This window comes from Peromyscus leucopus, chromosome 12 (assembly GCF_004664715.2).
Source record: "Peromyscus leucopus breed LL Stock chromosome 12, UCI_PerLeu_2.1, whole genome shotgun sequence".
Taxonomy (NCBI): Eukaryota; Metazoa; Chordata; class Mammalia; order Rodentia; family Cricetidae; genus Peromyscus; species Peromyscus leucopus.
In genome coordinates, this window is record NC_051073.1 from 64,733,598 (window position 1) to 64,756,453 (window position 22,856).

General features: G+C 41.4%; 1 protein-coding gene across 1 annotated transcript in view; it reads left to right on the plus strand.

The window, feature by feature from the left end:
- Positions 1-22,856, plus strand: part of Acap2 (ArfGAP with coiled-coil, ankyrin repeat and PH domains 2) — a 121,989-nt gene that overhangs the window by 85,028 nt on the left and 14,105 nt on the right. Inside the window, 8 exon segments of the mRNA XM_028894098.2 lie at positions 3,509-3,621; positions 12,161-12,212; positions 14,128-14,163; positions 14,165-14,229; positions 15,633-15,738; positions 19,900-20,108; positions 20,447-20,516; positions 21,499-21,590. Coding sequence (XP_028749931.1) covers positions 3,509-3,621; positions 12,161-12,212; positions 14,128-14,163; positions 14,165-14,229; positions 15,633-15,738; positions 19,900-20,108; positions 20,447-20,516; positions 21,499-21,590 — 743 coding nt within the window.

A 22,856-nucleotide genomic window follows, 5' to 3' on the forward strand; every position in this document is an offset into this window, starting at 1 on the left:
CTTTGCATGTCTTTGGTAGATGTGCGCACGAATGGAGTAGAGCTGCTGTACCCAGCAGAGTCATGTGCTCACCGTGGCGAGGATGCTGGCGGGCAGTGCTGAGGTTCCCTCTGCCCTCACTGCACTGTGGAGCTGGGTATCACGTGGTGGTTTTCATTTTTGCATCGTTAGTGACTGGTGACCTGCACCTTTCAGTCATTTGTGGCCCCTGTTTGTGAATGTCTGTTCTTTTTTCTTCCTTTTCACTGCCGGCCTTCCTAACTGACGGCCAAGTTCTTCTTGGATTCTAGAACATGTGTTTTAGGTTCTCATGGTGGTCAGCCTTGGGTCTGGTGCTTCTGTCCTGTGCTCAGCAGTTCCCATCTCAAGATCATGAATACCTCTCCCACGTAGGCTTGCTTTTCCTGTTTACATCTTTGCTTGGTTTGTTTGTTTCTGTAATGGTGCTGGGGATTGAGCCTCCGGCCTCCTGTAGGATTGGCTGGTAGGTGCTTTGCCCCTGAGCTGTGTGCTCCTCTGCCCTGGCGTTCAGCTCTTTAATCCACGTGTGCCTGGGTTCTTGGGAGAGTGGGTAGACAGCTGCTTCCTCCTGAGGATAGAGCGTTGCTCGTGGTGAGTTGGTGACCCTCTTCCTCCAGTGCTCAGTGCGGCAGCCTGTGTCACCCCATCCCTCTTCTGTCCGAGGTGCTTTCTGGGCTGTCTGTCCCATCCTCTGGTCATTTTGTCTTAATTGTCACACACATTGTTGTCTCAGCTGTTACAGCTTTAGAGTAACTCTTCATGTCTGAGAAAGCAAAACGCCCATCCCCTGTCTGTGCAGACTGAGGTTTGTATGCATGGAAACCCCAGAGCTTTTGGGGGACCGGTAAGATGAGTGCTTGCCACACAAATCTGGTAGTCTGGTTCAGTCTCTGAAACGGAGTTGTCCTCCACCCTCCATGAGTGCTGTGACACTTGTTAGTCGTCGTCTCCCCCCCCCCAGTAACACACAGCAGTAGTTTAATTCTTTAAAAAAAGGTTTTTGGGATTTTAATTGAGGTTATGTTGGATCTGTGAGATAGGTGTGCTTATTTTAAAATGATGTCTACATCACAGTCTTATTCTACCTTCTGTTTACATTTTCTTTAGTGATTTGCATAAGGTTCTGATTTCCTCACATACCTCTGGTTAGACTTATTCCCAGACAGTTACATTACAAATGTTCCCGTAACTGCCACCTTTAGAAAGCCACTGTTCGTCTCTGTTATATTCGGGTGAGATTGATTGCCCTGTATTGATTTTATACCCAGCCATCTTACTAATGCTGTTCTGTATTGATTTTATACCCAGCCATCTTACTAATGCTGTTCTGTATTGATTTTATACCCAGCCATCTCACTGATGCTCTTGGTACTGGTTTCTCTCTGAATTCTTCTGAGTGTTCTGTGTGCAGTATCCTCTCCCTAAGTAACGACAGGACAGTGTGCTGCTTTCTTTCTACCCTTCACCTTTTCCGTGCGCTGGTTGACTAGGACCGTTGTGATGGATAGTCTTGAACGGCAGTGGCGATAAGGTCCCTCTGCTCTCACTTGCGGGTTCAGTGGGGAGGCTTTCATCCGCTCCTTTCACTCACTCTTCTTAGTGGAGCCGTCTGTTTCCTGGGCCCTGCAGGAAAGCGCAGGTTCTCCTGAGAGGTTGATGTCTTGTTCTGTTGACCTCTGTCTTCCAGTTTTCCTTTTTCCCAGTTGCCTTTGAGTGTCCCTTCCTAACTGTCAGATCATGAATGTGTTCACAGAGGTTCCAGCAGCAATATCGCATCCGCTACTCCTACTCCTTACATATGAAACCTATGCAATGTGTCACATCTGCGTACTTTATTAAGGGACATTGATAATAGAAGACTCAAAAAGTAGTTGGGAATACACATTTACAGTGCGTTGCACATCCCAGGAGGTTTTGTTTTATGTTTTAGACTATTACTGCTTTGGTGTTGGGAGTCTAACTTGGCCTTGCCCAACTTGGACAAGCACACTGCCACTGAGCTGTACTCCTGGCCCCATTATTTATGTTCTGAGCATTGTAGTGGTTGCTAAGAGCCTCCAGATGCTACAAACAAAACATTTAGTCCTCCCGAGAAACTAAAAGCAAAACCACCATGTGGACAGCTGTACCACCCTCCTGTACCTCAAGGATATAAGGGAAGCACATCGCAGAGACACCTTCACACTTGAGTTAATTGCTGCTGTTGACAGTGGCCAAGATGTGGAGCCACCCAGGTGTCTTCACCAAGCATATGGCTAAAGAAAATGTCACATGTGCATGCACGTGTGCACACACAGTTTCATTTAGCCTTAAAGAAGAATTAAAGCTATGTCATTTTCAGGAAGACGGATAGAAGTCGAAACAGAATAGGCAAGTGTCAGAAAGATAAACAAATTTTTTCTTGTATGTGGAATCTAGCCTGATATATTAATACTAAGTCCATGAAATCTACAGATAAGAATATGTCATAATTAAACCTATTCTATGCTGATTTAAAATGTAAATGTAAAAACAAAATCTAAAAGCACATGAACCCTGTAAAGACGTTATGAAAGTCAGGGCTGGGAAGACGGCCCATTTGGTAAAGTGCGTGCTGTGTGAGCCTGAGGACCTGTGGTCAGATCCTAGTAACCCTGTAAAAAGCTGGGGGGGACCCCACACTGTAGTACTAGTGCTAGAGAACTGGAGTGAGTCTTGCTGAATTAGTGAGCTCCAGGTTCAAAAAGTGAGGTAGAATGCAACAGGAAGATACTGCATGTTGACCCCGCATGCTTCACACGCATACACATGCATGGAGGAACTTATACACATGTGTAAAATACACGTATGTTGCAAAAGTCAAGCCTATTACTGACTTAATGCACTCTGCTGTGCATGATGGCTGGGGTATATGTGCTTGGGGCAAAGTACTTGTCTGTTGTACTGAGTTCACTTTCAACACCATACATGCAAGAACACATGCATGCACATATGTGCACATGCACATATACAGAGTTAATGTGAATTTTAAAAAATAGGTGTACATATAGTTTTAATGAAGGAACTAGTGTTTTCTATTTTTTCCAAAGAAGAAGTATGTAGAAATATAATGATTCATTTGTAGATTTATGCTTTTTATGCTTAAAATTTGAAAGATACCAAAATTTTTAAAAACTCGTAATTCAACCTATTTCCTTTTCATGTTTTAGCATATTCATGTAGAAAGCCTTGGGACGATTCTTACTTGCTTCCCCTCAAGGCTGGTTTCTCCCAGCTAAGTGTCATCCACTCTCTGCAGAAGAGTTCTCACGATGGGTAGAGGTCTGGCTTCTGGGGCCGGAGAGCCCAAGTTCGGTTCCCAGCACTCTGAACTGCTAAGGCGTTCAATGCTTATGTCCCGTCCCCTGTTCTTACGTAAGGCTTATGCAAACATTGTAAAGCTCTTTTCCCTGGATACGTTTCTTTCTCTGGGAACGCAGTTGTCTGAACTCATGTGTGTCTTGTTTAGGACTTCTCCAGTGATGATTCCAAGCTAGAGTATAATGTAGACGCAGCGAATGGCATTGTCATGGAAGGGTATCTCTTCAAGCGGGCCAGCAATGCTTTCAAAACGTGGAACAGGTAACGGACTTCAAACGTTAGTCTTGATTTTAATGTGTTTGCCATTTTCTGCCTCTCCTTGTAATTGGCAACTCTTTTCCCCCAGAACTATCTAAATTCTACAAATTCCTTATTAACTTTCTTTAATACAGTCCACTGAATCCTGAGTCAGGTGAAAAGTGAAAACACAGATTTTTTTAATTTGAAACTTAAGGCTTAAAGAAGAAAACTAGAATTTTTTAATGCTTGGTCTATAATGACTAAATTCTCATTATATATATATATATAATTACAATATTATATATATATATATATATTATATATATATATATATATATAAATATATTTTTTTTTAAATTAAGAATTTACTTGTAACTGGGTGGTGACAGCCCATGCCTTTAATCCCAGCACTCAGGAGGCAGAGGCAGGTAGATCTCTGAGTTCAAGGCTATCCTAGTCTACAGAACAAGTTCCAGGACAGCCAGGACTATACAGAGAAACCCTGTCTCAAACACCCCCTCCCAAAGTAAGAATTTATCTGTGCGTCTTAGGCCCAAGTGGTCCTGATCTTTTGGCCTTAGTAATAACACTTAAGTAAGATATGGAAAGTCATGGTAGCCGTTATTTCTTTATTATAAATGTAATGGTTAGCAAAAAAAAAAATTGAATTTTTTCTGAATTAAGTTTTTAATGTCTTCAAATTATACCCAGCTGTTGTGGGGGACACCTATAATCTTACCAGGAGGCGAAGGCAGGAGGATTTTGAGTTCCTGGCCAGCTTGGGTTGCATAGTATGACATTATATCAAAAATTACAAAACAAAAAAGAAAATTTGAAATATTTTACTGCATTAATATGATAAGTGAAATAATTTCACACCTAACAGCATTGATAGGTTGCTTGCCTCAGGGTCATCCTTCTGAATGTAGTGATTGATCTTTTACTCAAGGATGCCTTTTTCCCTTCTTGCTTAAGTCAAAAAAGAACAATTTTATATTAATCGAGGAGTAGTGTTTATGTTCTGGGTAAAGGACTTGCTGTTGCAAGCGTGGCTGGAAGGTCTGCTGTATTAGGAACAGGTTGTGCCTTCACCCAGTGACGGAGAAGGTTGCTCCTTAAGATGAGTATGACTAAAATAAGTAGGGTCTCCTCAGTAAGTTCATGAGGTGTACATTTTGTTCATTTAAATGGGAACCTCAATGCTGTATTGAGACGGGTTCTGATGACACTTACTTAGATTTCTTGGTATTGAAGTGCAAAAACATTCAGTGACATTTTTAAATGTCAGTGGTTTATTGAGCATTTCTCTAGTGTTTGATGTTGTAGAAAATCTAAATGGTACATGGTTTTATTTGAAAAAAAAGTCTTCATCTGAGAGTGAATAAATCGGAAAGAATTAAGATATTTAATATTAAGCCTTTGAATATGTAGAACTTTAAAATAAGACATGGGTGCTGGAGTGATCTGGGTATCAGTAATGCTTCTAGTTATTATACAGTGAAAGTGAGAAATTGAAGTTGTTTCATGAGCTGAAATGTAAAACGTTAGTCCTTTTATGTCCTTGGCAAGTTCTGTAGCTAGTGTAGGAAACTAGAAACAACCAGTACATAGTAATTTTATAAGATTATTCAGCCAATGTGGGTTTATAGTGTAATGTTAGAGTTGAAATTTAACCTTCAGATCCACACCTCCTTAAAGCTTAAAAAAACGAAAGCCAAAACACAATAAATCCCTAGAAACATAATCATTATGTTAAGAAGAGAAATGGATTTCCTTGGACCACTTCGTGAGAAGTATGATCTCAGACCTCAGGCGAAGCACAGTCAGTCTCAGTGGGGAGTTCCATTGCTGTTCAGAGCAGTAGAATAAAATCAATCAAATGTGGACCTTTTCATTTAATATTATTCATCCTATAAATCACATTAACTGGCGTTGATACTAAAACAAAAACTAGATCAAGTATGGAGCAGCTGTAGATCCCCAATGTGGATGTGCTAGGTGTGCAGGATGAGAAGGTATACAGGATGAGAAGGGATGCAGGATGAGAAGGGATGCAGGATGAGAAGGGATGCAGGATGAGAAGGTGTGCAGGATGAGAAGGGATGTAGATGAGAAGGTGTGCAGGATGAGAAGGTGTGCAAGATGAGAAGGTGTGCAGGATGAGAAGGGATACAGATGAGAAGGTGTGTAGGATGAGAAGGTGTGCAGGATGAGAAGGGATGCAGATGAGAAGCTGTGCAGGATGAGAAGGTGTGCAGGATGAGAAGGGATATGGGATGAGAAGGTGTGCAGGATGAGAAGGTGTGCAGGATGAGAAGGGATGCAGGATGAGAAGGTTTGCAGGATGAGAAGGGATGCAGATGAGAAGGGATGCAGATGAGAAGGGATGCAGGATGAGAAGGTGTGTAGGATGAGAAGGGATGCAGGATGAGAAGGGATGCAGGATAAAGTGTGCAGGATGAGAAAGTGTGTCCTCAGGGATGAAGCTGCTGTGGAAAGGGCTGCCTGTGGCCGTTGGAATCAGCAAGGACATGGAGATTTAGCGAGATGACTGGAGTGAAGAGGGATTTATTTTTCTCATGGTTTTGTAGTCTGGAAGTTACAGATTGGATGGTTCTGTTGAAGGAGCTTGTGTTGAGGAGCTGTGTTCAGCAGCAGAGCTGTGTGGCTGAGATCTTGAGACAGGAAGCCAAGTGACCAATTCCTGACAACACCCGTACTTCAGGAGATCACTGATCCCTTGCACAGGCAGTGTTCTCAATGATGTGGTCACCCAGCACAAGGCCCGGGACAAGGCCCCCACCTCCTATGGATTCCACCGTCCTAGGGGTACCACACTGAGCCAGATCTAGTGCAAAACCTTTGGGGCAGGGGCAGATCATATGCAAAATGTAGCAGAAGGGAATTATATGAACAGGAGAAGAAAGAGCAGTAATGAGGCTTATCAAATTTCTAATCTCAGGAAATGCAAATAATTTTCTTTCATCCATGTTTGGTTTAGTGTTTTCCATCTAATTTATTCTAATACATTCTGCTTCTCTGAGTAAGACTATATATTCCTTAATATTAAAAACTTTTCAGAGGCTGGGCGGTGGTGGTGTACACCTTTAATCCCAGCACTCAGGAGGCAGACACAGGCAGATCTCTGTGAGTTTGAGGCCAGCCTGGTCTAAAGAGTGAGTTCCAGGATAGCCAGGGCTACACAGAGAAACCTTGTCTCAAAAAACCAAAACCAAAACAAAAAGAATCTACCTCTTCAGATATTAAACTTTTCTACTCACTGCTTAAGTATTTTGTAAAAAATATTGTGTGATTAGTTTCAAGGAAAGTTTCCCTTTCTTCAGCTACCATAGGCACCAATCATACAATGACACATTTGCTCTTACCTATAATTTTATGAAATTATGCCATATTTTCAGTATCAGCTATCAAAGATCTTCATCCTGAGGGATATGTGAGTGTAATGAGGAATTTCCCAAATGTTAAAAAATCTCCCTCATGTTTCATAAATTACAATTCCACTTTAAAAGCAGTGTCCAGTTTTATATAATATAATGTAGCATGATAATTATGTTTTGTGTAGGAGAGCAGATGGCAGAAAAATGAAAAGTTCATGTCCTGTATACATTGCCAATCATGTTCTTGCTAGATCCTAGATTTCCTGTCTGTGACATCTGAACATGTAAATTTATTATACCTTAGGTGATCTCACACCTAAGGACTCATCCAACTGAGAATCACCAGTTTTGGGAAAAACAACTCTGTACTTAACATGGAGGGTTTTTTTTTCGTTTGTTTTTTTTAACTTGTAATTGCTCTTTAAGCAATGCAATGATACTATTTACACAATATTTACATTATAATAGCAGTTGTAAGTGAATCTAGGGCTGACTGAGCTTAATTAATTCAAGGCCCAGGTGAGAAAAATCACCTGAGCCCAGAAGAGGGCAGCATGGCAAGTCTTTTTCTGTCTTACACACACACACACACACACACACACACACACACACACACACACACACACATACACGCACGCACGCACGCACGCACGCACACACACACATGCACACATGCACATGCATGCATGCACACTCTGTCACACATACACGCACACACTGTCTCTCTCTCACACACGTACACACACACTCACTCTCTTTCTCCCTCCCTTTCCTTCTCTCTCTCCCCTCCCTCTCCCCTTCTCATCTGTCTCCTTCACACACTCATACTCTCACATATTATGATTCTATGCAAACGCTGCATTTATCTCAGAGAACTTGAGTATCTACAGATTTGGATATGTGTGACTGGGTCCTAGAACCAAGCACTACATGGACACCAAGGGGCTGCTTTGCTTTTCTGGGGGTGCATGTAAGGTCTGCCACAATGCACTTTCTTATTAAGTTATTTTCTTGGATGGCAGTTTCAATTCAGACTTTAAACACTGGAACCTATGTTTCTGTTTTGTGTCTTACAATGAATTTGGAAAGGAGGAATAACAAGGAAAATATTTATTAACATAATTTAGCACTAAATTGGAAAGGCCAGTAAAGAAGCAGATTCCTTTTGGACCAGAATATATAACCCAGTGCATAAAATGGATTATACAAAAATATAAAACCAAATGTTGTATATACTGTTGGTACTGGTAGTACAGATACAGTATTTTTATTGGCTTTTTTGTCTTAAAGTAAGAAGTTTACACATAGACTAAAAATGAGTTTGCTGTGTAGAGTGTGCATACCTGTGGTCCCAGAACCTGGGTGGTGGAGGCAGGAGGATTATGGGTGCAAGGTCAGCCTGGGCTTCACAGCCAAGCCATTTTTGTACCTTCTTACTCCCCTGGAAACAAGAAGAGCCGTATTTATATGTGGCCTTCAAGTCTGTTATCATTTGGTGAAGACAGGCATGGGCAGGTGGGAGGTTTATCAGTCACCATTTTATGATGTTTGAAATTCTTAATTAGTAACTCCCCTTTCTTTCCAGGAAATTTTTATTTGCTTAAGGCTTCTGTAGGTAAACATGTGGTGATGTTGCTCTTACCTTCCAAGCACAGCTTATTAAGATGTGGCTTGATACTACCTGTATTTTCTAGTTGTGACCATAGAGGCAGATAGAATAGATGTATAAGGTAATAGTAATATAGTAATTCAAATATTTTCAAAGTAGTTCAGTTTCTTAAAGAGTTGAAATTCTACAAAATGCATATATTCTAATACATGAATAAAGCACAGGAATACTTTGCGTTGTTAGTTGTTAGCATAAGCTTGTTTCTTTCATTTTTGTCTCATTTTTGTACCGTGCTGGCCCTTTGCTTATTTGCGCAGTTACGTTTTCTTCCTTTACACCTTTCCCTTTTGTTTTAACCCTGCCCCATTTTTTCACATGACAGGAAAAAGCCCGATCATATCAGGTACCAATTAGCTTCCTGCCCTCCCTTCTCTTATCCAATTTCCTCTGTAGCACGAGAAAGCCTGATTAACCCATGCTCATTTGGATTACTTGCAATGGACAAAAAAATCTCTTTATGCTCTAAATTGGAAAGAAAACATAAGTGTTTATTTGAGGAAGAGAATTGTACCTTTTGACTGCTCGTGTCCTCAGTTGATCTGAACTGGGAAAGGACAGTGGATGTGCTCACAGTAGGTGCAGCCTGAGTGGTGGGAATGCCCGTGGCTCATGTCTTTTGACACAAGGTGGAGCAGCGAGCGGCTGGGCTGAGTCCTTTGGCAGTGCTCATGTGTTGAGGGAGTCCGTCATCAGGTCGTAGGTTCTCCTTACCACTTTATTCCCGGAGAAGCAACAAACTGAGTTGGAAATGAACCAGTGCCTGAGGCCTTTCAATTGTATTAAATGTGTATCTATCTAGCACCTAAATATGAACTTGTAACTTAATATAGTTTTAGTTATAAAGCTTCTTCAGATTTGGAACTGTGACTTTTACCAATATTTTTGATATTAAGATCAAGCATGGTAAAATATGTTTGGTTTTTATAAATTTATTTTTCCATTTGACCTAATTTTTGTCATCTGGAAGTGCTCCTTGGTATGTAATAGTATTTATTTTTTTAAAAATACATGAAATATGTTGGTCTAAATTACACTAAATTGCGTTTGAGACAGATACAAAATGTGTCTTACTTCTCTTATACATAAGAAATTAGAAGCTGTCTTCTACTTTGTGCTCTATTTTTAGTCTTGTAGACTATGACTGTGTTAGCACAGTGCTGTCCAAACCTTGTCTCTTGGCTCTAGTTACATTTTGTAGTACTTTAGAATTTTCTGTACCAAGTGCTCCAAATACTAAGTAGTCGTGTGTGTGTATATAATTCATGCACGAGCTGTTCATCACACTTTCCCTTTCTTGGAGAGAGAACTCAGTCAGTAAAGTGCGTGCCTTGCACATAGGAGAACTCAAGTTTGATCTCTTATTACCCACAGACAAATGCAGGTGTGGTGGTGTGTGCTTAGAATCCCAGCACTGAAGAGAGAGAGAGAGGCAGATCCCTAGGGCTCGATGGCCAGCTGGTCCAGCCCAGTTTGTGACTATCAGAGACCTTGTCTCAAAGGAGTTGGACAGTGCCCTAAGTACGATCCTCAAGGCTGTCCCTGGACCCCACGTGCATGTGCATCTGTGGGCGAGCACACCGAGCACATGCATGCACACCGAGCACACACACACACACCCACCCCGCCCCCAGATAGGCACATGTATATGTTTACTTACCGTGAGGCACCTGGCTGAAGTTCTCTGGTTGATGTTAGATGTGTTTCTGATCGTAGCAGAAGGAAGATCGTATCAGACAAACACATCTTTGTAATTCATTTTTCCCTGCCTCTGATGGATTATGCTTCCTGTAATGAAGTAGTAAATGAAGAGAGATTTGTACTGTCTTTTCTAGTATTTTACACAACCTGGTGATATAAGAATGTCATCCAGAAGCAGATAAATCTCAGGGAAACTGAGCTTCACAGGAACTAGATATGCTCGATAAGGTTAATAGCTGGAGGGAGCAGTCTCCAATGGAACAGAAGCATTTATCGAGTGTATTAGTAGTAGTGTTTCTAGGGAACACTGCCCTAAGATGGTCAGGTTAAAAAAAAATTTTTTTTGAGGACCTCAAGCATGAAAAGTTTGCATTTTTATATGGATGTCTTCCTATTATTTAATAAAACTGTAGTTTTTCTCAAACTGTGTAAGATAACTACTATGATATCCAGCCCATACATTTTTATTAATATAGTTCACCCTCCACAAATGAATTTTAAAAACAACATTTTAATCGGATCCAGAGATTGTCTCCATTGCATGTCATCCCATGCGGCAGGGTGCACCATTTGGTCTGTGTAAGAGTTTCCTCTAACATTTCTAACCGGCTGACTGTCCCCAAACAAGAGCCTTGGACGTTCTTCCTTTTCTGGTCTGTTGATTTGCATTCAGTGGCACCCCACTTTATTTTATTTAGATGCTTATTTAACAAACTCTCTCTCAATGAAAAAGGTGATGCTTTTTAAGTGGCAAGAAAACCCACCCACCCAGTAAAAGGCCTAAAACCCCAAAGGTGTCTTCGGGGCTCTTTCTCAGCTTTGGAGAAATAACTAAAAATTTAAAAATAGAAATTCAAAACACCTAAATATAATTTCTGGTCATTTGTATTACTGTCAATGAAAAGGTAGAATCTCTATCTGCTAATAGATTAATAACTAATGTTTATATTAAAAAAATCATCTCATATAAAACTAATTTAAAAATAACAGCTCAAATACTGTTCACTTTTCATGCTTGGTGAGAAGTTTTGCTTCCTTTATGAATGGCTTTTGATTGTGATTTTTTTGTATGTCTTTAGTTTTTTTTTATTATTTTAATAAATTAGAATTAGTGCATATGGCCTAGGTTGCCTAGCCATTTTTCTAAAGAAGATTGTGAGCAAATTGTTTCCTAGTAACTTAACAGTAATGAGAAAAGCCATTTAAACAGTTGAGGGGTCATGTATGGTAATAACATTATTCGACTAAGAAGTAAGAATTCTTACTTATATGAAATAAGGTGTGATCATCTCTCTTCGATACGCTTCTAATGATTAGTCTCTGTTTTGTTGATCAGATCAAACATTTGCTGAATAGAATTAGCTTCTGAAGGGTTGAAAATAAAGCACCTTTTATCATAGTTTTACTTATATAAACAAACATTTTGTTTGTAGTGTAAGTTTTCTTTATCATAAAAGCAAATATTTGAGGGAAAAGATACTATTTGAGCACCTCAAAAAAAACAAAAAACAACTTAAGTTTGTACTTTTAAAGTAGTTATGGTTTTAGCAGGAAAAAATAAAAGCTTTTGTTAAGATATAAAGTTATGGCGTAGAATGAACCTAAATACAGCAAATTTATCTCACTACCCTGTGATTTCTAAGATGCTTATTCTTAGTTTTCAGTAGTTATCTCAGATGCCTCAGTTTACGAAAGCAAAGTGGTGCACTTCTCCAAAGACTGTCACCCTCAACAGGTGTTCACTTTCACTTCCCACCACCCAAGAGCCATCTTTAATCTGTCTGTCTTTATCTAGACGCTGGTTCTCCATACAGAACAACCAGTTGGTTTACCAGAAAAAGTTCAAGGTACGTACTTTGTTAAGCAATACAGTGAAAACTGGTTTCAGTTCTTTATGTCTTTGACTCAGTGAATACTGAAATCCATAAATGTCGGACATATATAAAATTCTGCAATTACTGTCTATTGGTTTTATGTTTGAGTATGCGTAATGAGTCGGGTGGAAGCTATTAGCCCTGATCCTTAAAAGCAGAGTGATTTGATTGTGAATTCCTTTTAAAAAGACTTATTTTCACTTGTGTGTGCGTGGATGTCTGAGTGCAAGTTTGTGCATGAGACTGCAAGTGTCCCCAGAGGCACCAGATTATCTAAGGCAGGGTCTCCCTGTGCAGCCCTGGCTGGCCTGGAATCCACTGTGTAGACCAGACGGGCCTCAAACTCTCAAAGAGATCCATCTGCCTCTGCCTCCTGAGTGCTGGGATTAAAGGCGCGTGCCACCATGCCCTGAATTATTTCTATTATTTTTAATTATGAGTATGTATGTATCTCTGTACATGTGAGCAGCTGCTCACAGAGACCAGTGGTGTTTGATCTCCCTGGAGAGGGAGTTACAGGTGGTTGTGGGCCAGCTGATGTGGGTGCTGGGAACCCAGTTCTGTCCTCTGGGAGCAGAAAGTACCCTTAATGACTGAGACATTTCTTTTGTCCTCCAGTCACGAATTCTTCTAAACTGCTCGCTCTTTTTGCTTCTTAGAATGTGTGTGGGTATTTTGCCTGTACGAATGTCTCTGTACCGTGTATACAGTGCCCACAAAGGCCAGAAAAGGCCTCAAATCCCCTGGAACTGGAGTCACAGATGCTAGGAACCAAACCTGGAAGAGCAGCCAGTGCTCCTAACTGCAGAGACATCTCTTTCCCCCCCTTTTTAAAATAAGGATTTTATTGTTAGTCTTAATTATGATGTGTCTGTATGTCTCAAGTGTGATTTGGACACTTGAGTGCAATTCCTGTGGAGGTCAGAAGAGGGCATCAGATCCCCTGAATTGGCGTTAAGAGGCAGCTCTGAGCTGCCTGACCCAAACACCTGCCCTGTGCTGGAGCAGCACACGCCTACCCACTGCGCCATCTCTCCAGCTCCAGCTGAAATTTTAATCCCTAGCTTTGAGATGTTTTGTGAACCAAGATTCTACCTTCATTTTATGAAGTCCTTTTGTTAGTTATGTGGCAGGAGTAACCCTGACATCCCATAGTGCTATTTTGGGGTTGCAGACAGTTTGTCTTTTAGAACACAGTATCTTCGGACCAATGGTGACATACAGAAAGCTTTAGAATGACATGTCTGAATGTACGCTCTTAGTAATGTAGATGGGAGCTCTGTGCTTTTACTGCTGTGCTTGTGTGTCTGTTTTCTCGCCCTATTTCAGAGTGAGGGGTTTATGCATCGGAACGGAGTGCTTGGGTGGCCTGTGAGAATGGCAGACGCTGGAAAGAGAACCATTTGTTAATTGACAGTGTGCTTTTCACTTAGCCTTGGAGTGATAGTCTGTCAACCATAACCGTCAGATACCCACTTGGCCTGTGAGATGGCTGCACTAATTACAGGTTCTTGTGAACTTTGGAGTTAATCCATTGGTGCTTTTTTCTGATTTTTGCACTCGCATTTTAATTAGGAAATGATAAAATCTTTTTCTTGGAAGAATTTTAAGAAGAATCTTTCAATTCCTTGTTTCTCATTGGGATATTTAAAACATGATCATTAAAGGCTTCTCTTTGGGAAGAAAGGAGCTTTTCTGTGTGTGAGTGGGACCCCAAAGAGTAATGGACGTCAGTCATCAGTGGGGTGGGAGAGGTCCAACAAGGAGATGTTTTTGTTTTGTTTTTTTGAGTGTTTATTAAGTGCCAGTTGTGGGCCAGTCCTCTCTCGATGCTTGCACTGGTTGTGGTGGTGCCAGGCGGACTCACTGAGCTTACCTCCCGCTGCAGGACAGCCCCACCGTGGTGGTGGAAGACCTCAGACTGCTGCACCGTGAAGCATTGCGAGGACATAGAGCGGCGCTTCTGCTTCGAGGTGGTCTCTCCAACCAAGTAAGGCGCCTGCGAGATTCGAGAAGCGGCTCAGAGATTGTGCCAGATTTGAGAACTCGGATGCTTGTCAGTGTAACAGAAGAATTAGTGCTCTAAAAATGAATTCCAGGAGCGATTACAGATGTTATATCCAAGTGTTTATGTAACTTCTCTCCGTGTGTCATGTTCTTTAACGTCTTAGAGATTACTTATTTACTTAGTGGGGCTGTGAGCATGTTAGGTGTGCACGTGCCACTGAGCTCTGTCCTTCCTCTAAACATATGTATGTGCCCCTTATGGAAACACATGGAAACCTGGTACACTTTTTGGTTTGTATCTTGGTGATAGTGAGAATTGAACTCAGAACCTTGAACTTGTCATTCTCCTGTCTCAACCTCTTGAGTAGCTGAGATTACAAGCCTGTGGCGCCAAACCCAGTCCATGTGCAAATTTTTTAGGTATTATGATGAATTGAAAGTGTGTGACTTTCGGGGCGGTGGTGGCGCACGCCTTTAATCCAGACTCGGAACAGAGCCAGCGGATCTCTGTGAGTTCGAGCCAGCTGGCTACAAGTGAGTTCAGGAAAGCGCAAAGCTACACAGAGAAACCTGTCTCGAAAAAAAAAAAAAAAAAAAAAAAAAAAAAAAAAAAGTGTGTGACTTTCAATTTCAATTTGTACCCCACTTTAAAAAAAAGCAACGTTCTGTTTACATGGTGGGGGAAAAGGAGGGAGGAAGGGAGACAGAGGAATATGAGAGAACACAAGCGCGCGCGCGCGCGCACACGCACGCACGCACGCACGCACGCACAGTTTTCGCTCTTTGAGAGGATGTCCTTATGTAGTCTAATCTGACTCACACTTGCCCTAATAACTCAGACCTGGAACTCAACATTCCCGGCTTCCGTGGTGGGACTGCAGGTGTGTACCACTGTATTGGCTCATTTATAGTTTTAAGTTTTGGGATAAGTGGTTTGTTTCTAAGAGACAATTTTTTTTTCCATTTGTACCTTAATTTTGTCACAATCCTACTTTGTCCTAAAGATGGATGAATGTTGAAATCTTCTTTCAACCAAAATTTTTTTTTTTTTTTTTTTTTTTTGGCTAAAAATTAGTACTGGGCAGCTAGAGAGATGGCTCACTGGTTAAGAGTACCAGCTGATCTTCCAAAAGACCAGGGTGCACTTTCTAGAACACAGATTGGTGACTCACAGCTGGCTGTGACTGGAGGCCCTGTGGGTCTCACACGCTTTTCTGGCCTTTGAGGATGTCACACACGGTACACAGACTTACATTCAGACAAAACACTAATACACATTAATTTTTTTTTTTAATGCACTGACTAGCATAGTGAGACGGAGTGAAGTGTGTGGATTTTTCTCCCTTCTGATCTGTTGTCTGACAAAGCGATGCTCTTTCCTCGTAGAAGTTGTATGCTCCAGGCCGATTCGGAAAAGCTTCGCCAGGCCTGGATCAAGGCAGTTCAGACCAGCATTGCCACCGCCTACAGAGAGAAGGGCGATGAGTCCGAGGTCAGTAGAGGTGCCGTCTGAACCCTGGGCTGTGCCGCTAACGCTTAAACTTCGCCTGGAACAGGGTCGGGGCATCCTTTTTAGGGAACATGAGTTCATGTAGTTGAAGTGTTTTAAAATTGTCGGCTCATGTTCCTTTTGTTTACCCTTTGGTGTGTCCTTCATTACCCCCCACCCCACCCCGCTTCTCCTACCCACCTTTCCCCTTTCTGTGGCCTCTCTTTTATTCTTCCTTTCTTGACAGATCTAAGACAGGTTGGCTCAGGACTCACGATGTAGCTGGCCGTGACCTTGAACTTGTGATCCTCCTGTTTCTACCTCCTGAGAGCTGGGCTCAAGGTCAAGGCTTTGTGCATGGTTATACGAGCACTCTTCAAACTGACCTGTATCTCTAGCTCTTACCTATTCTTTTCTTTCAGTATCCAACTATATCTTTAATATTTGAATGTATATCCCAGATTGATATAAAGTGTTCCCATGTTACTGGGTTTCTCCTAAATATTTGGATTTTTTTCATTAATAATAAAATTCTGTGAGTTTAAAATTTTATTTAGTTTTAAATTAGCACTAACTAAAATGCAAAGAAGGAAAAAGCCCATGCTGTCTCTTAGCTGAAAGCTTCCCAAAGAATCAAGTTCTTTGGAGAGGCCATGGATGAAGCCTTGAGAAAGGAAGCTGTTCTTGGGTCTTTGGATGTAGGCTGAGGCATAGACTCGGTGGTAGACAGCTAACAGGGATGGTTCCTAAGTTGTATTTCAAAGGTTATCGTGAGCAGCCTGGGGCTCCCAGGAGTAGACGAGACTAGAGGCTTCCTAAGCAGGCACTGGGGGAACTCCTTATTCTAAGCAGCTGGTCTCAGAGAAGAGATTTCTTCAGTCTAGTGTTTACCTGGACATTGTTGAATACAGACGATGAGAACATTGGCTAAGGGCATGGTGGTGAAGAGAGCCCTCAGTATTGTCTGTTTCCTGAATCATCTCTCCGTCATTCTGAACGTGCCATGTAGTATAGTCACTAACCTGGGATTGTCTTACACGGTCATATTTTAATGTTCCTTTCTTTCTCTTGACCCATCTCTTTCTCCATCCTCAATCAAGAGCTTGAGGATCTCCTTCAGTGTTTTCTAGAAAGCGTGGCATTTGTGATTCCATGCTCTCCTGAACAGTGCTTTATTTTGTCTTTACATTTGTTTGGTAGTTTGGCTAGGTATAGAAGTTGTAGGTTGGAAACAGTTACCCTTAAGAAACAACATTCCGGCGGGTTAGTGGTGGCGCACGCCTTTAATCCCAGCACTTGGGAGACAGAGGTAGCCAGATCTCTGTTAGTTCGAGGCCTGCCTGGTCTATAGAGAGAGTTTCAGAGCCAGGAGTACACAGAGAAACCCTTTCTCGGGGAGGGGGTGAGGAGAAACAGCATTACATTGTTTCTTCTGCTCTTTTGTTTTTTAGTTTCAGAATTAATTTTTTTTAATTACTGATTTTTCCTATTTCTTCACTCCAGTTCTCTTCCTGGATTTTCTGAATTAACCTTCTTTTCTCTTTTTGAATATTGTTAACCAGCTAACATCTATTTAATTTTCAAGAATTCCTTTTCGTTCATTGACTGTTTATGAATCTGTTATTTTGTCCTGACACAATACTAGAACTGTAATTATTAACTTTGACTTCTTAAAAAAAAATTCTCATTGTCTAAGTTCCATCCCTAAACAATTAAGTTGTGTTGAAAACCAGGCATATTTATTTTGTTTTTTAGAATCTTTTTTATTCTTTAGAAGTTTGTATATTATAGCAATGTATCTTGATCACATCCACCCACCAGTGCTTCCCTCTAGTCCTCCGTAGAGACCCCCACTTACCTTTCTCTCCCCCTTTGATTTTGTTTTTAACAATTCTCTGAGCTCATTTGGTGCTGCCCATATATCCATGGGTGTGGCTAATGTGTGGCTACCTCCTGAGGCATGAGTGACGTAACAAGAGGCACATCCCCATCTCCCCTTAGTGGCTATCATGGCCAGGAGCTCCTCTGGTAGGGATGGGGCCTCATGCCCTCATCCATCATCCATGTGAGAATTTAGATCGGCTTGACTTTGTACAGGTCTTCTGCAGGTAACTATGGTTACCATGACTTGATGCAATCAGCAACCATGCCATGTCCAGATAGGAGCACCTCACAGCTCTCCTCCCTGTCTGCCACTCTTATGTTATCTCTGCCCTCTCTTCTTCCTGAGCCTTGGATGCTGAGAGGTTGAAACAGATGAGCCATCCACAGTTGAGCACTCAGAGTTATTTATATTCAGCACTCTGCTCAGTTATGAGTCTCCGCATTAACCACTCCCCTCTGCAAAAAGAAACTTACCTGACCAAATTGAGAGTAACACCAAAGCATTAGTAGCAGCGTAAACATTTAGAGAACAGTTTGACAGTATGACCATTTAGCAGAACAGTAAGGCTAGGTTCCCCGCTAAGGCCTATGATCTCCCCGGTCATAGGCTTTTGTCCAGGTGTACAGTACCTGGCATGCAGTCCCTCTCGTGAAACAGGCCTCAGAGTCACACAGAAAGCAGTTGGTCGATCCGTAACCATTGTGCCGTTTTGTACCAGTGGGCACATCTTTCCAGCAAGTCGGTGTCGTTAGCATGCAGGTTCCAGTGCTGGGTAAGGCTGTGGATGTCTCTTCCCTCCCCAGCAGCTTCTGGCACTGTGGAAGGCAGCCAGCAAGGGGAGAGTTTCCCGGTCGGTTTGAGGTTGGTCTCTGTGTCTCACACCCAATGTGAGTGGTGTCTCCAGCAGTAGGGTATTTACCATCTAGGTACTGTGGGCAAGTGAGCAGTGGCCACAGCCTGTGACATTCGGGGTGCCTCTGGGCCTCCCTGACCCAGAACTCTTAGGGAAGGATCCTGAGTCATAAATTAAAAAAAAAAAATTATTTTTCCTTAGATAATCCTGTAGACAGCTAGATTAAGAACTGTTTTATAGGTTTTTCTTGGCTCTCTTATAATGTATCAATGATTGTAAGTTAAGACTACACACTGAACACCTAGTTAAGATTTTGTTGAATATAAGGTTCTGGTAAGTTTGGACTGTGTTGAGCAACAGCCACAGTCAGGAATTTTGTTTCGTTTTGTTTTGTTTTTTGAGACAAGGTTTCTCTGTGTAGCTTTGGAGCCTATCCTGGAACTCTGTAGACCAGGCTGGCCTCAAACTCACAGAGATTCACCTGGCTCTGCCTCCCGAGTGCTGGGACTAAAGGCGTGCGCCGCCGCCACCACCACCCAGCCTAGGGCTGGGATCTTTAAGCCGATACTGGCCTTATTCTCTGAAGACACTGGGAACTCCAAGTGCTGAGCTTGCCTTGTTTGCTCAGCCCTTCCTAATTCTGTGTGTTTCCAGAAAAGACAAAAGTCAAATTCTATTCCCAGTGCTTCTGGCCTAGCACACTGCCTTGTACAGGGTAGAGAGCTTTTGACCCCGGAAGACTTTAGACTATACCTTTAATTACTTAAAAAAGAGCCACATCTTTGAATTTGGTTGATTATTGCTGCATGTAAGCCAACGCTTATTAAATACTCTATTATTGGTGTGACTGTGCACTTAAAAAATTAGCTTTTTGCATATCATGTTTTGTTTTTGGTTCACTACGAAGATGATATATTTTCTACCATTTCACTATATCATAGTTATGAACTGTAGTAATTAAAATAACTTGCTTCTGGTTAACACCTTTGGTGAATGTGGCACCAAATACTTTATTTTTGTTTGCTTTCTTCTTTGAAAAGAGCCTTCCTGTGTAGCTTAGGCTCTCTCTGAGCTTCTGGATACTCCTGCCTCAGCCTCCCAAGTGCTGGATTTTTATTACTGAGTCTTAATAATATTATGTCTCCCACTCTGTCTTTACCTTTCTCTGTGTCCTCATCTCCTGTTCTTTATATGTTCAGTGTCAGTAATCACATAATTGTTAATGTGTACATTTCCCCTTCATTGATGACGTCTATTCATAAGAACCCCAGTCTTTCTATTCTCCAGTGCCTAGAGTAATGCCTATCCAAATAGATGTTTAATTTATGAGCTAGAAGCTTTTGCTTGTAGTATATAACATGTAGCATGTTCTCACAGTCCTTTACAAAACACATTAAAATTACCAAATGATTCTTAATTCTTTTAGAAGCTGGATAAAAAGTCATCTCCATCAACAGGAAGCCTAGATTCTGGAAACGAGTCAAAGGAGAAGTTACTGAAAGGGGAAAGCGCACTGCAGCGTGTCCAGTGTATCCCTGGCAACAGCAGCTGCTGTGACTGTGGTCTGGCAGACCCACGGTGGGCCAGCATCAACTTGGGCATTACCTTGTGTATTGAGTGCTCTGGGATTCATCGGTAGGTATGCTCACCCAGAGCGGGAGAGTTCCTTTGGGTTAAATACATGTTGTAAATTACTGTGTTTTCTTGTTAGTGAATCTTTCCAGTTCCCTGATTTAATTACAGTTTACATTTGCACATTTTATAAAGTGGATAATTTTAGTTAGTAAAGTGCTTTGAGAACTTTGGTTCATCATTCATTATTAACCAGAGGATCCATCCATATTTATATGAGGGAGCCGTGTGTGTGTGTGTGTGTGTGTGTGTGTGTGTGTGTGTGTGTGTGTGTGTAAATATGCAAATAGTGACTCAATAACTTTTTATTAAAAATAATGCAATCTTTTTTCCCTATGTAGGAGTCTTGGGGTTCATTTTTCGAAAGTACGATCCTTAACTTTAGACACTTGGGAGCCTGAGCTTTTAAAGGTGAGATAAATATTACATGAAAATATTTCACAGGTGACTGTAGATCTCCGCTAGCTGGGATGAACTAGCACAGTGAGGAAGTGAAGACGGAGTAGAGAAGTAGATGGACCAGGAGAAAGAAAGTCTAAAAAGGTTTGCAGCATTTGACAAGGAGTTAGTGGTGTCTGGTGATAGAACTCAGGTACAGAGTGAGTCCATAAATGATTTCAATGAACTCTGTGTTTGATGGATTTTAATCTTTTTATAAAGTGGGAATGAGGGAAAGATGTCTAATTTTAATTTTTGTCCTTGCATTGGCCAGTGCTTGCTACACCTTACTATATGGGATACTTTTGTGAAACTTCTTGCCCAACCACAGGCCTAGGCGCAGTCAGTGGTTATGATATATAGCTAGACACGTGATAAATATGACTTTTGTTTAGAGGTTTATTATTTTTTAATTATGTGCATGTGTCTGAGCCTGTGTGTGGATGTGTACACTAAGTGCAGGTCCTTGCAGCCAGTGTGAGTTCTGAGACCTGAGCTTGGGTCCTCTGCAAGAGCAGTATAAGCCCTTTAACCACTGAGCCATCTGTCCAGTCCTGTTCTTAAATATAGCTATATATGTAATAGATCTGGGTGGGTGGATGGATGGATGGATGGATGGATGGATGGATGGATGGATGGATGGATGGATGGATGCATAGATGGATGGATGCATAGATGGATGGATGCATAGATGGATGGATGGATAGAAAGGTAGATGGGTCGATGGTTTCTGTTAGGTACCTGTTATAGGAGTGATAATGTTCTGATAAAGAATAGCGAATGGGTAATAATCTCATTCGTTGGCCCATTTTAACTTTACATTTCTTTGTGGAATGAACAATTACAATATATAAAGAGGAATTAGTTAATTGTACCCACTTAAGGACTTTTTAAGTTTAGCTTAATATTAGGACTTTTAATTTATAGCTTTCTTTTTTGTTTTCCTGTGAAATAGCTTATGTGTGAATTGGGAAATGATGTTATAAATCGTGTTTATGAAGCTAAACTGGACAAAATGGGAATAAAGAAACCACAGCCAGGACAAAGGTACTGTTATCTCAATGTGCTACTCTCTTCCCTAACCAGAAGTACAACCACAGTTGACATAAAACAGTGTGATGGAGTGTGTGGAAGTCACATTATTCCTTCTGTGTCTTTCTTCAGTGTGTTCATCAGACCTCTATTGTAGCTGTACTCATTAGACCTTTGCACCCCACTGAGCAGTCAATCACCTGTAGTCTTTAAATGACAAGGAACTGTTTAGAAGAAAATCTCTCCATAGAAATGCAAAGGCCTTTTGCCATTAAAGTGGTCCAAAGTTCTGTTAGTGGGGGGCATTCAAGAGGAAGCGTGGTTCAGTCCCAAGCATTAGTTCAGTTCCTTAGCACCTGTGTTATAAGCAGGCCATGGCAGTGCGTGCTTGTAATCCCAGTGCTGGGAGGCAGAGGTGGGGCACCCCTCGGGCTTGCTGGCCAGCTAATCTCAAGGGACTAGTAAATTCCAGGTTCAACAAAAGACTATGTGTCTCCAAAAATGAGATAAACAGTGATTGAAGAAGACACCTAATGTTGACCTCTGGGGTCCACGTGCCTGTGTGTGTACACCAGCACACACACATGTGCATACACAAACATGTACATGTTATCACACACACACACACACACACACACACACACACACACACACACACACGCACATAATCTGTTCGAATGTCTCAAAGATCAAGTTTCTACTATCTACTCTGAATCATTTTTCATGCTCTGACTTAGTTCAGCAAATGTTGACCACACACTTGGGTGGCACTGTGAGGCTTTGGAATCAAAGACGAGAAAGGCAGTTTGATTGTGAAATCAGAAAGAAAAATTATAGAACAGGCATATTTCATGGTTATATCTTAAGCTAACAAGAGAAATGACATTTTCCACTACAAGTCTGGGATGCTGTATTGTATTATTATAGTTATTAAATTATGACCACCAGTAGTGATTATTCAGGATATGACAGCATCTCCAGTAAAAAGGAATTAATGTTAATTTCTATGTATTTTTTATCTTTCTTGGTAATGTTTTAATGTAGAACACAAGGGAGCATGTATACAAATACATGCACACAGAAATTAAGAGGACCACAGAGTGCTGTGTAGCTGTGAGTTTTCAGTGGGCCGTTTATTCTGTCTGGCTGTGAAAATAGCTTCTTATTTAGAAGGAAAACATGTTGTAGAATGTTCTATGTTACCTGTTCAGAGTCACTTAAGAAGCTTTTAGAAGAGGGTGTCAGAGTCCCGGGAGCTGTAGTCACAGGTGGTTGTGAGTG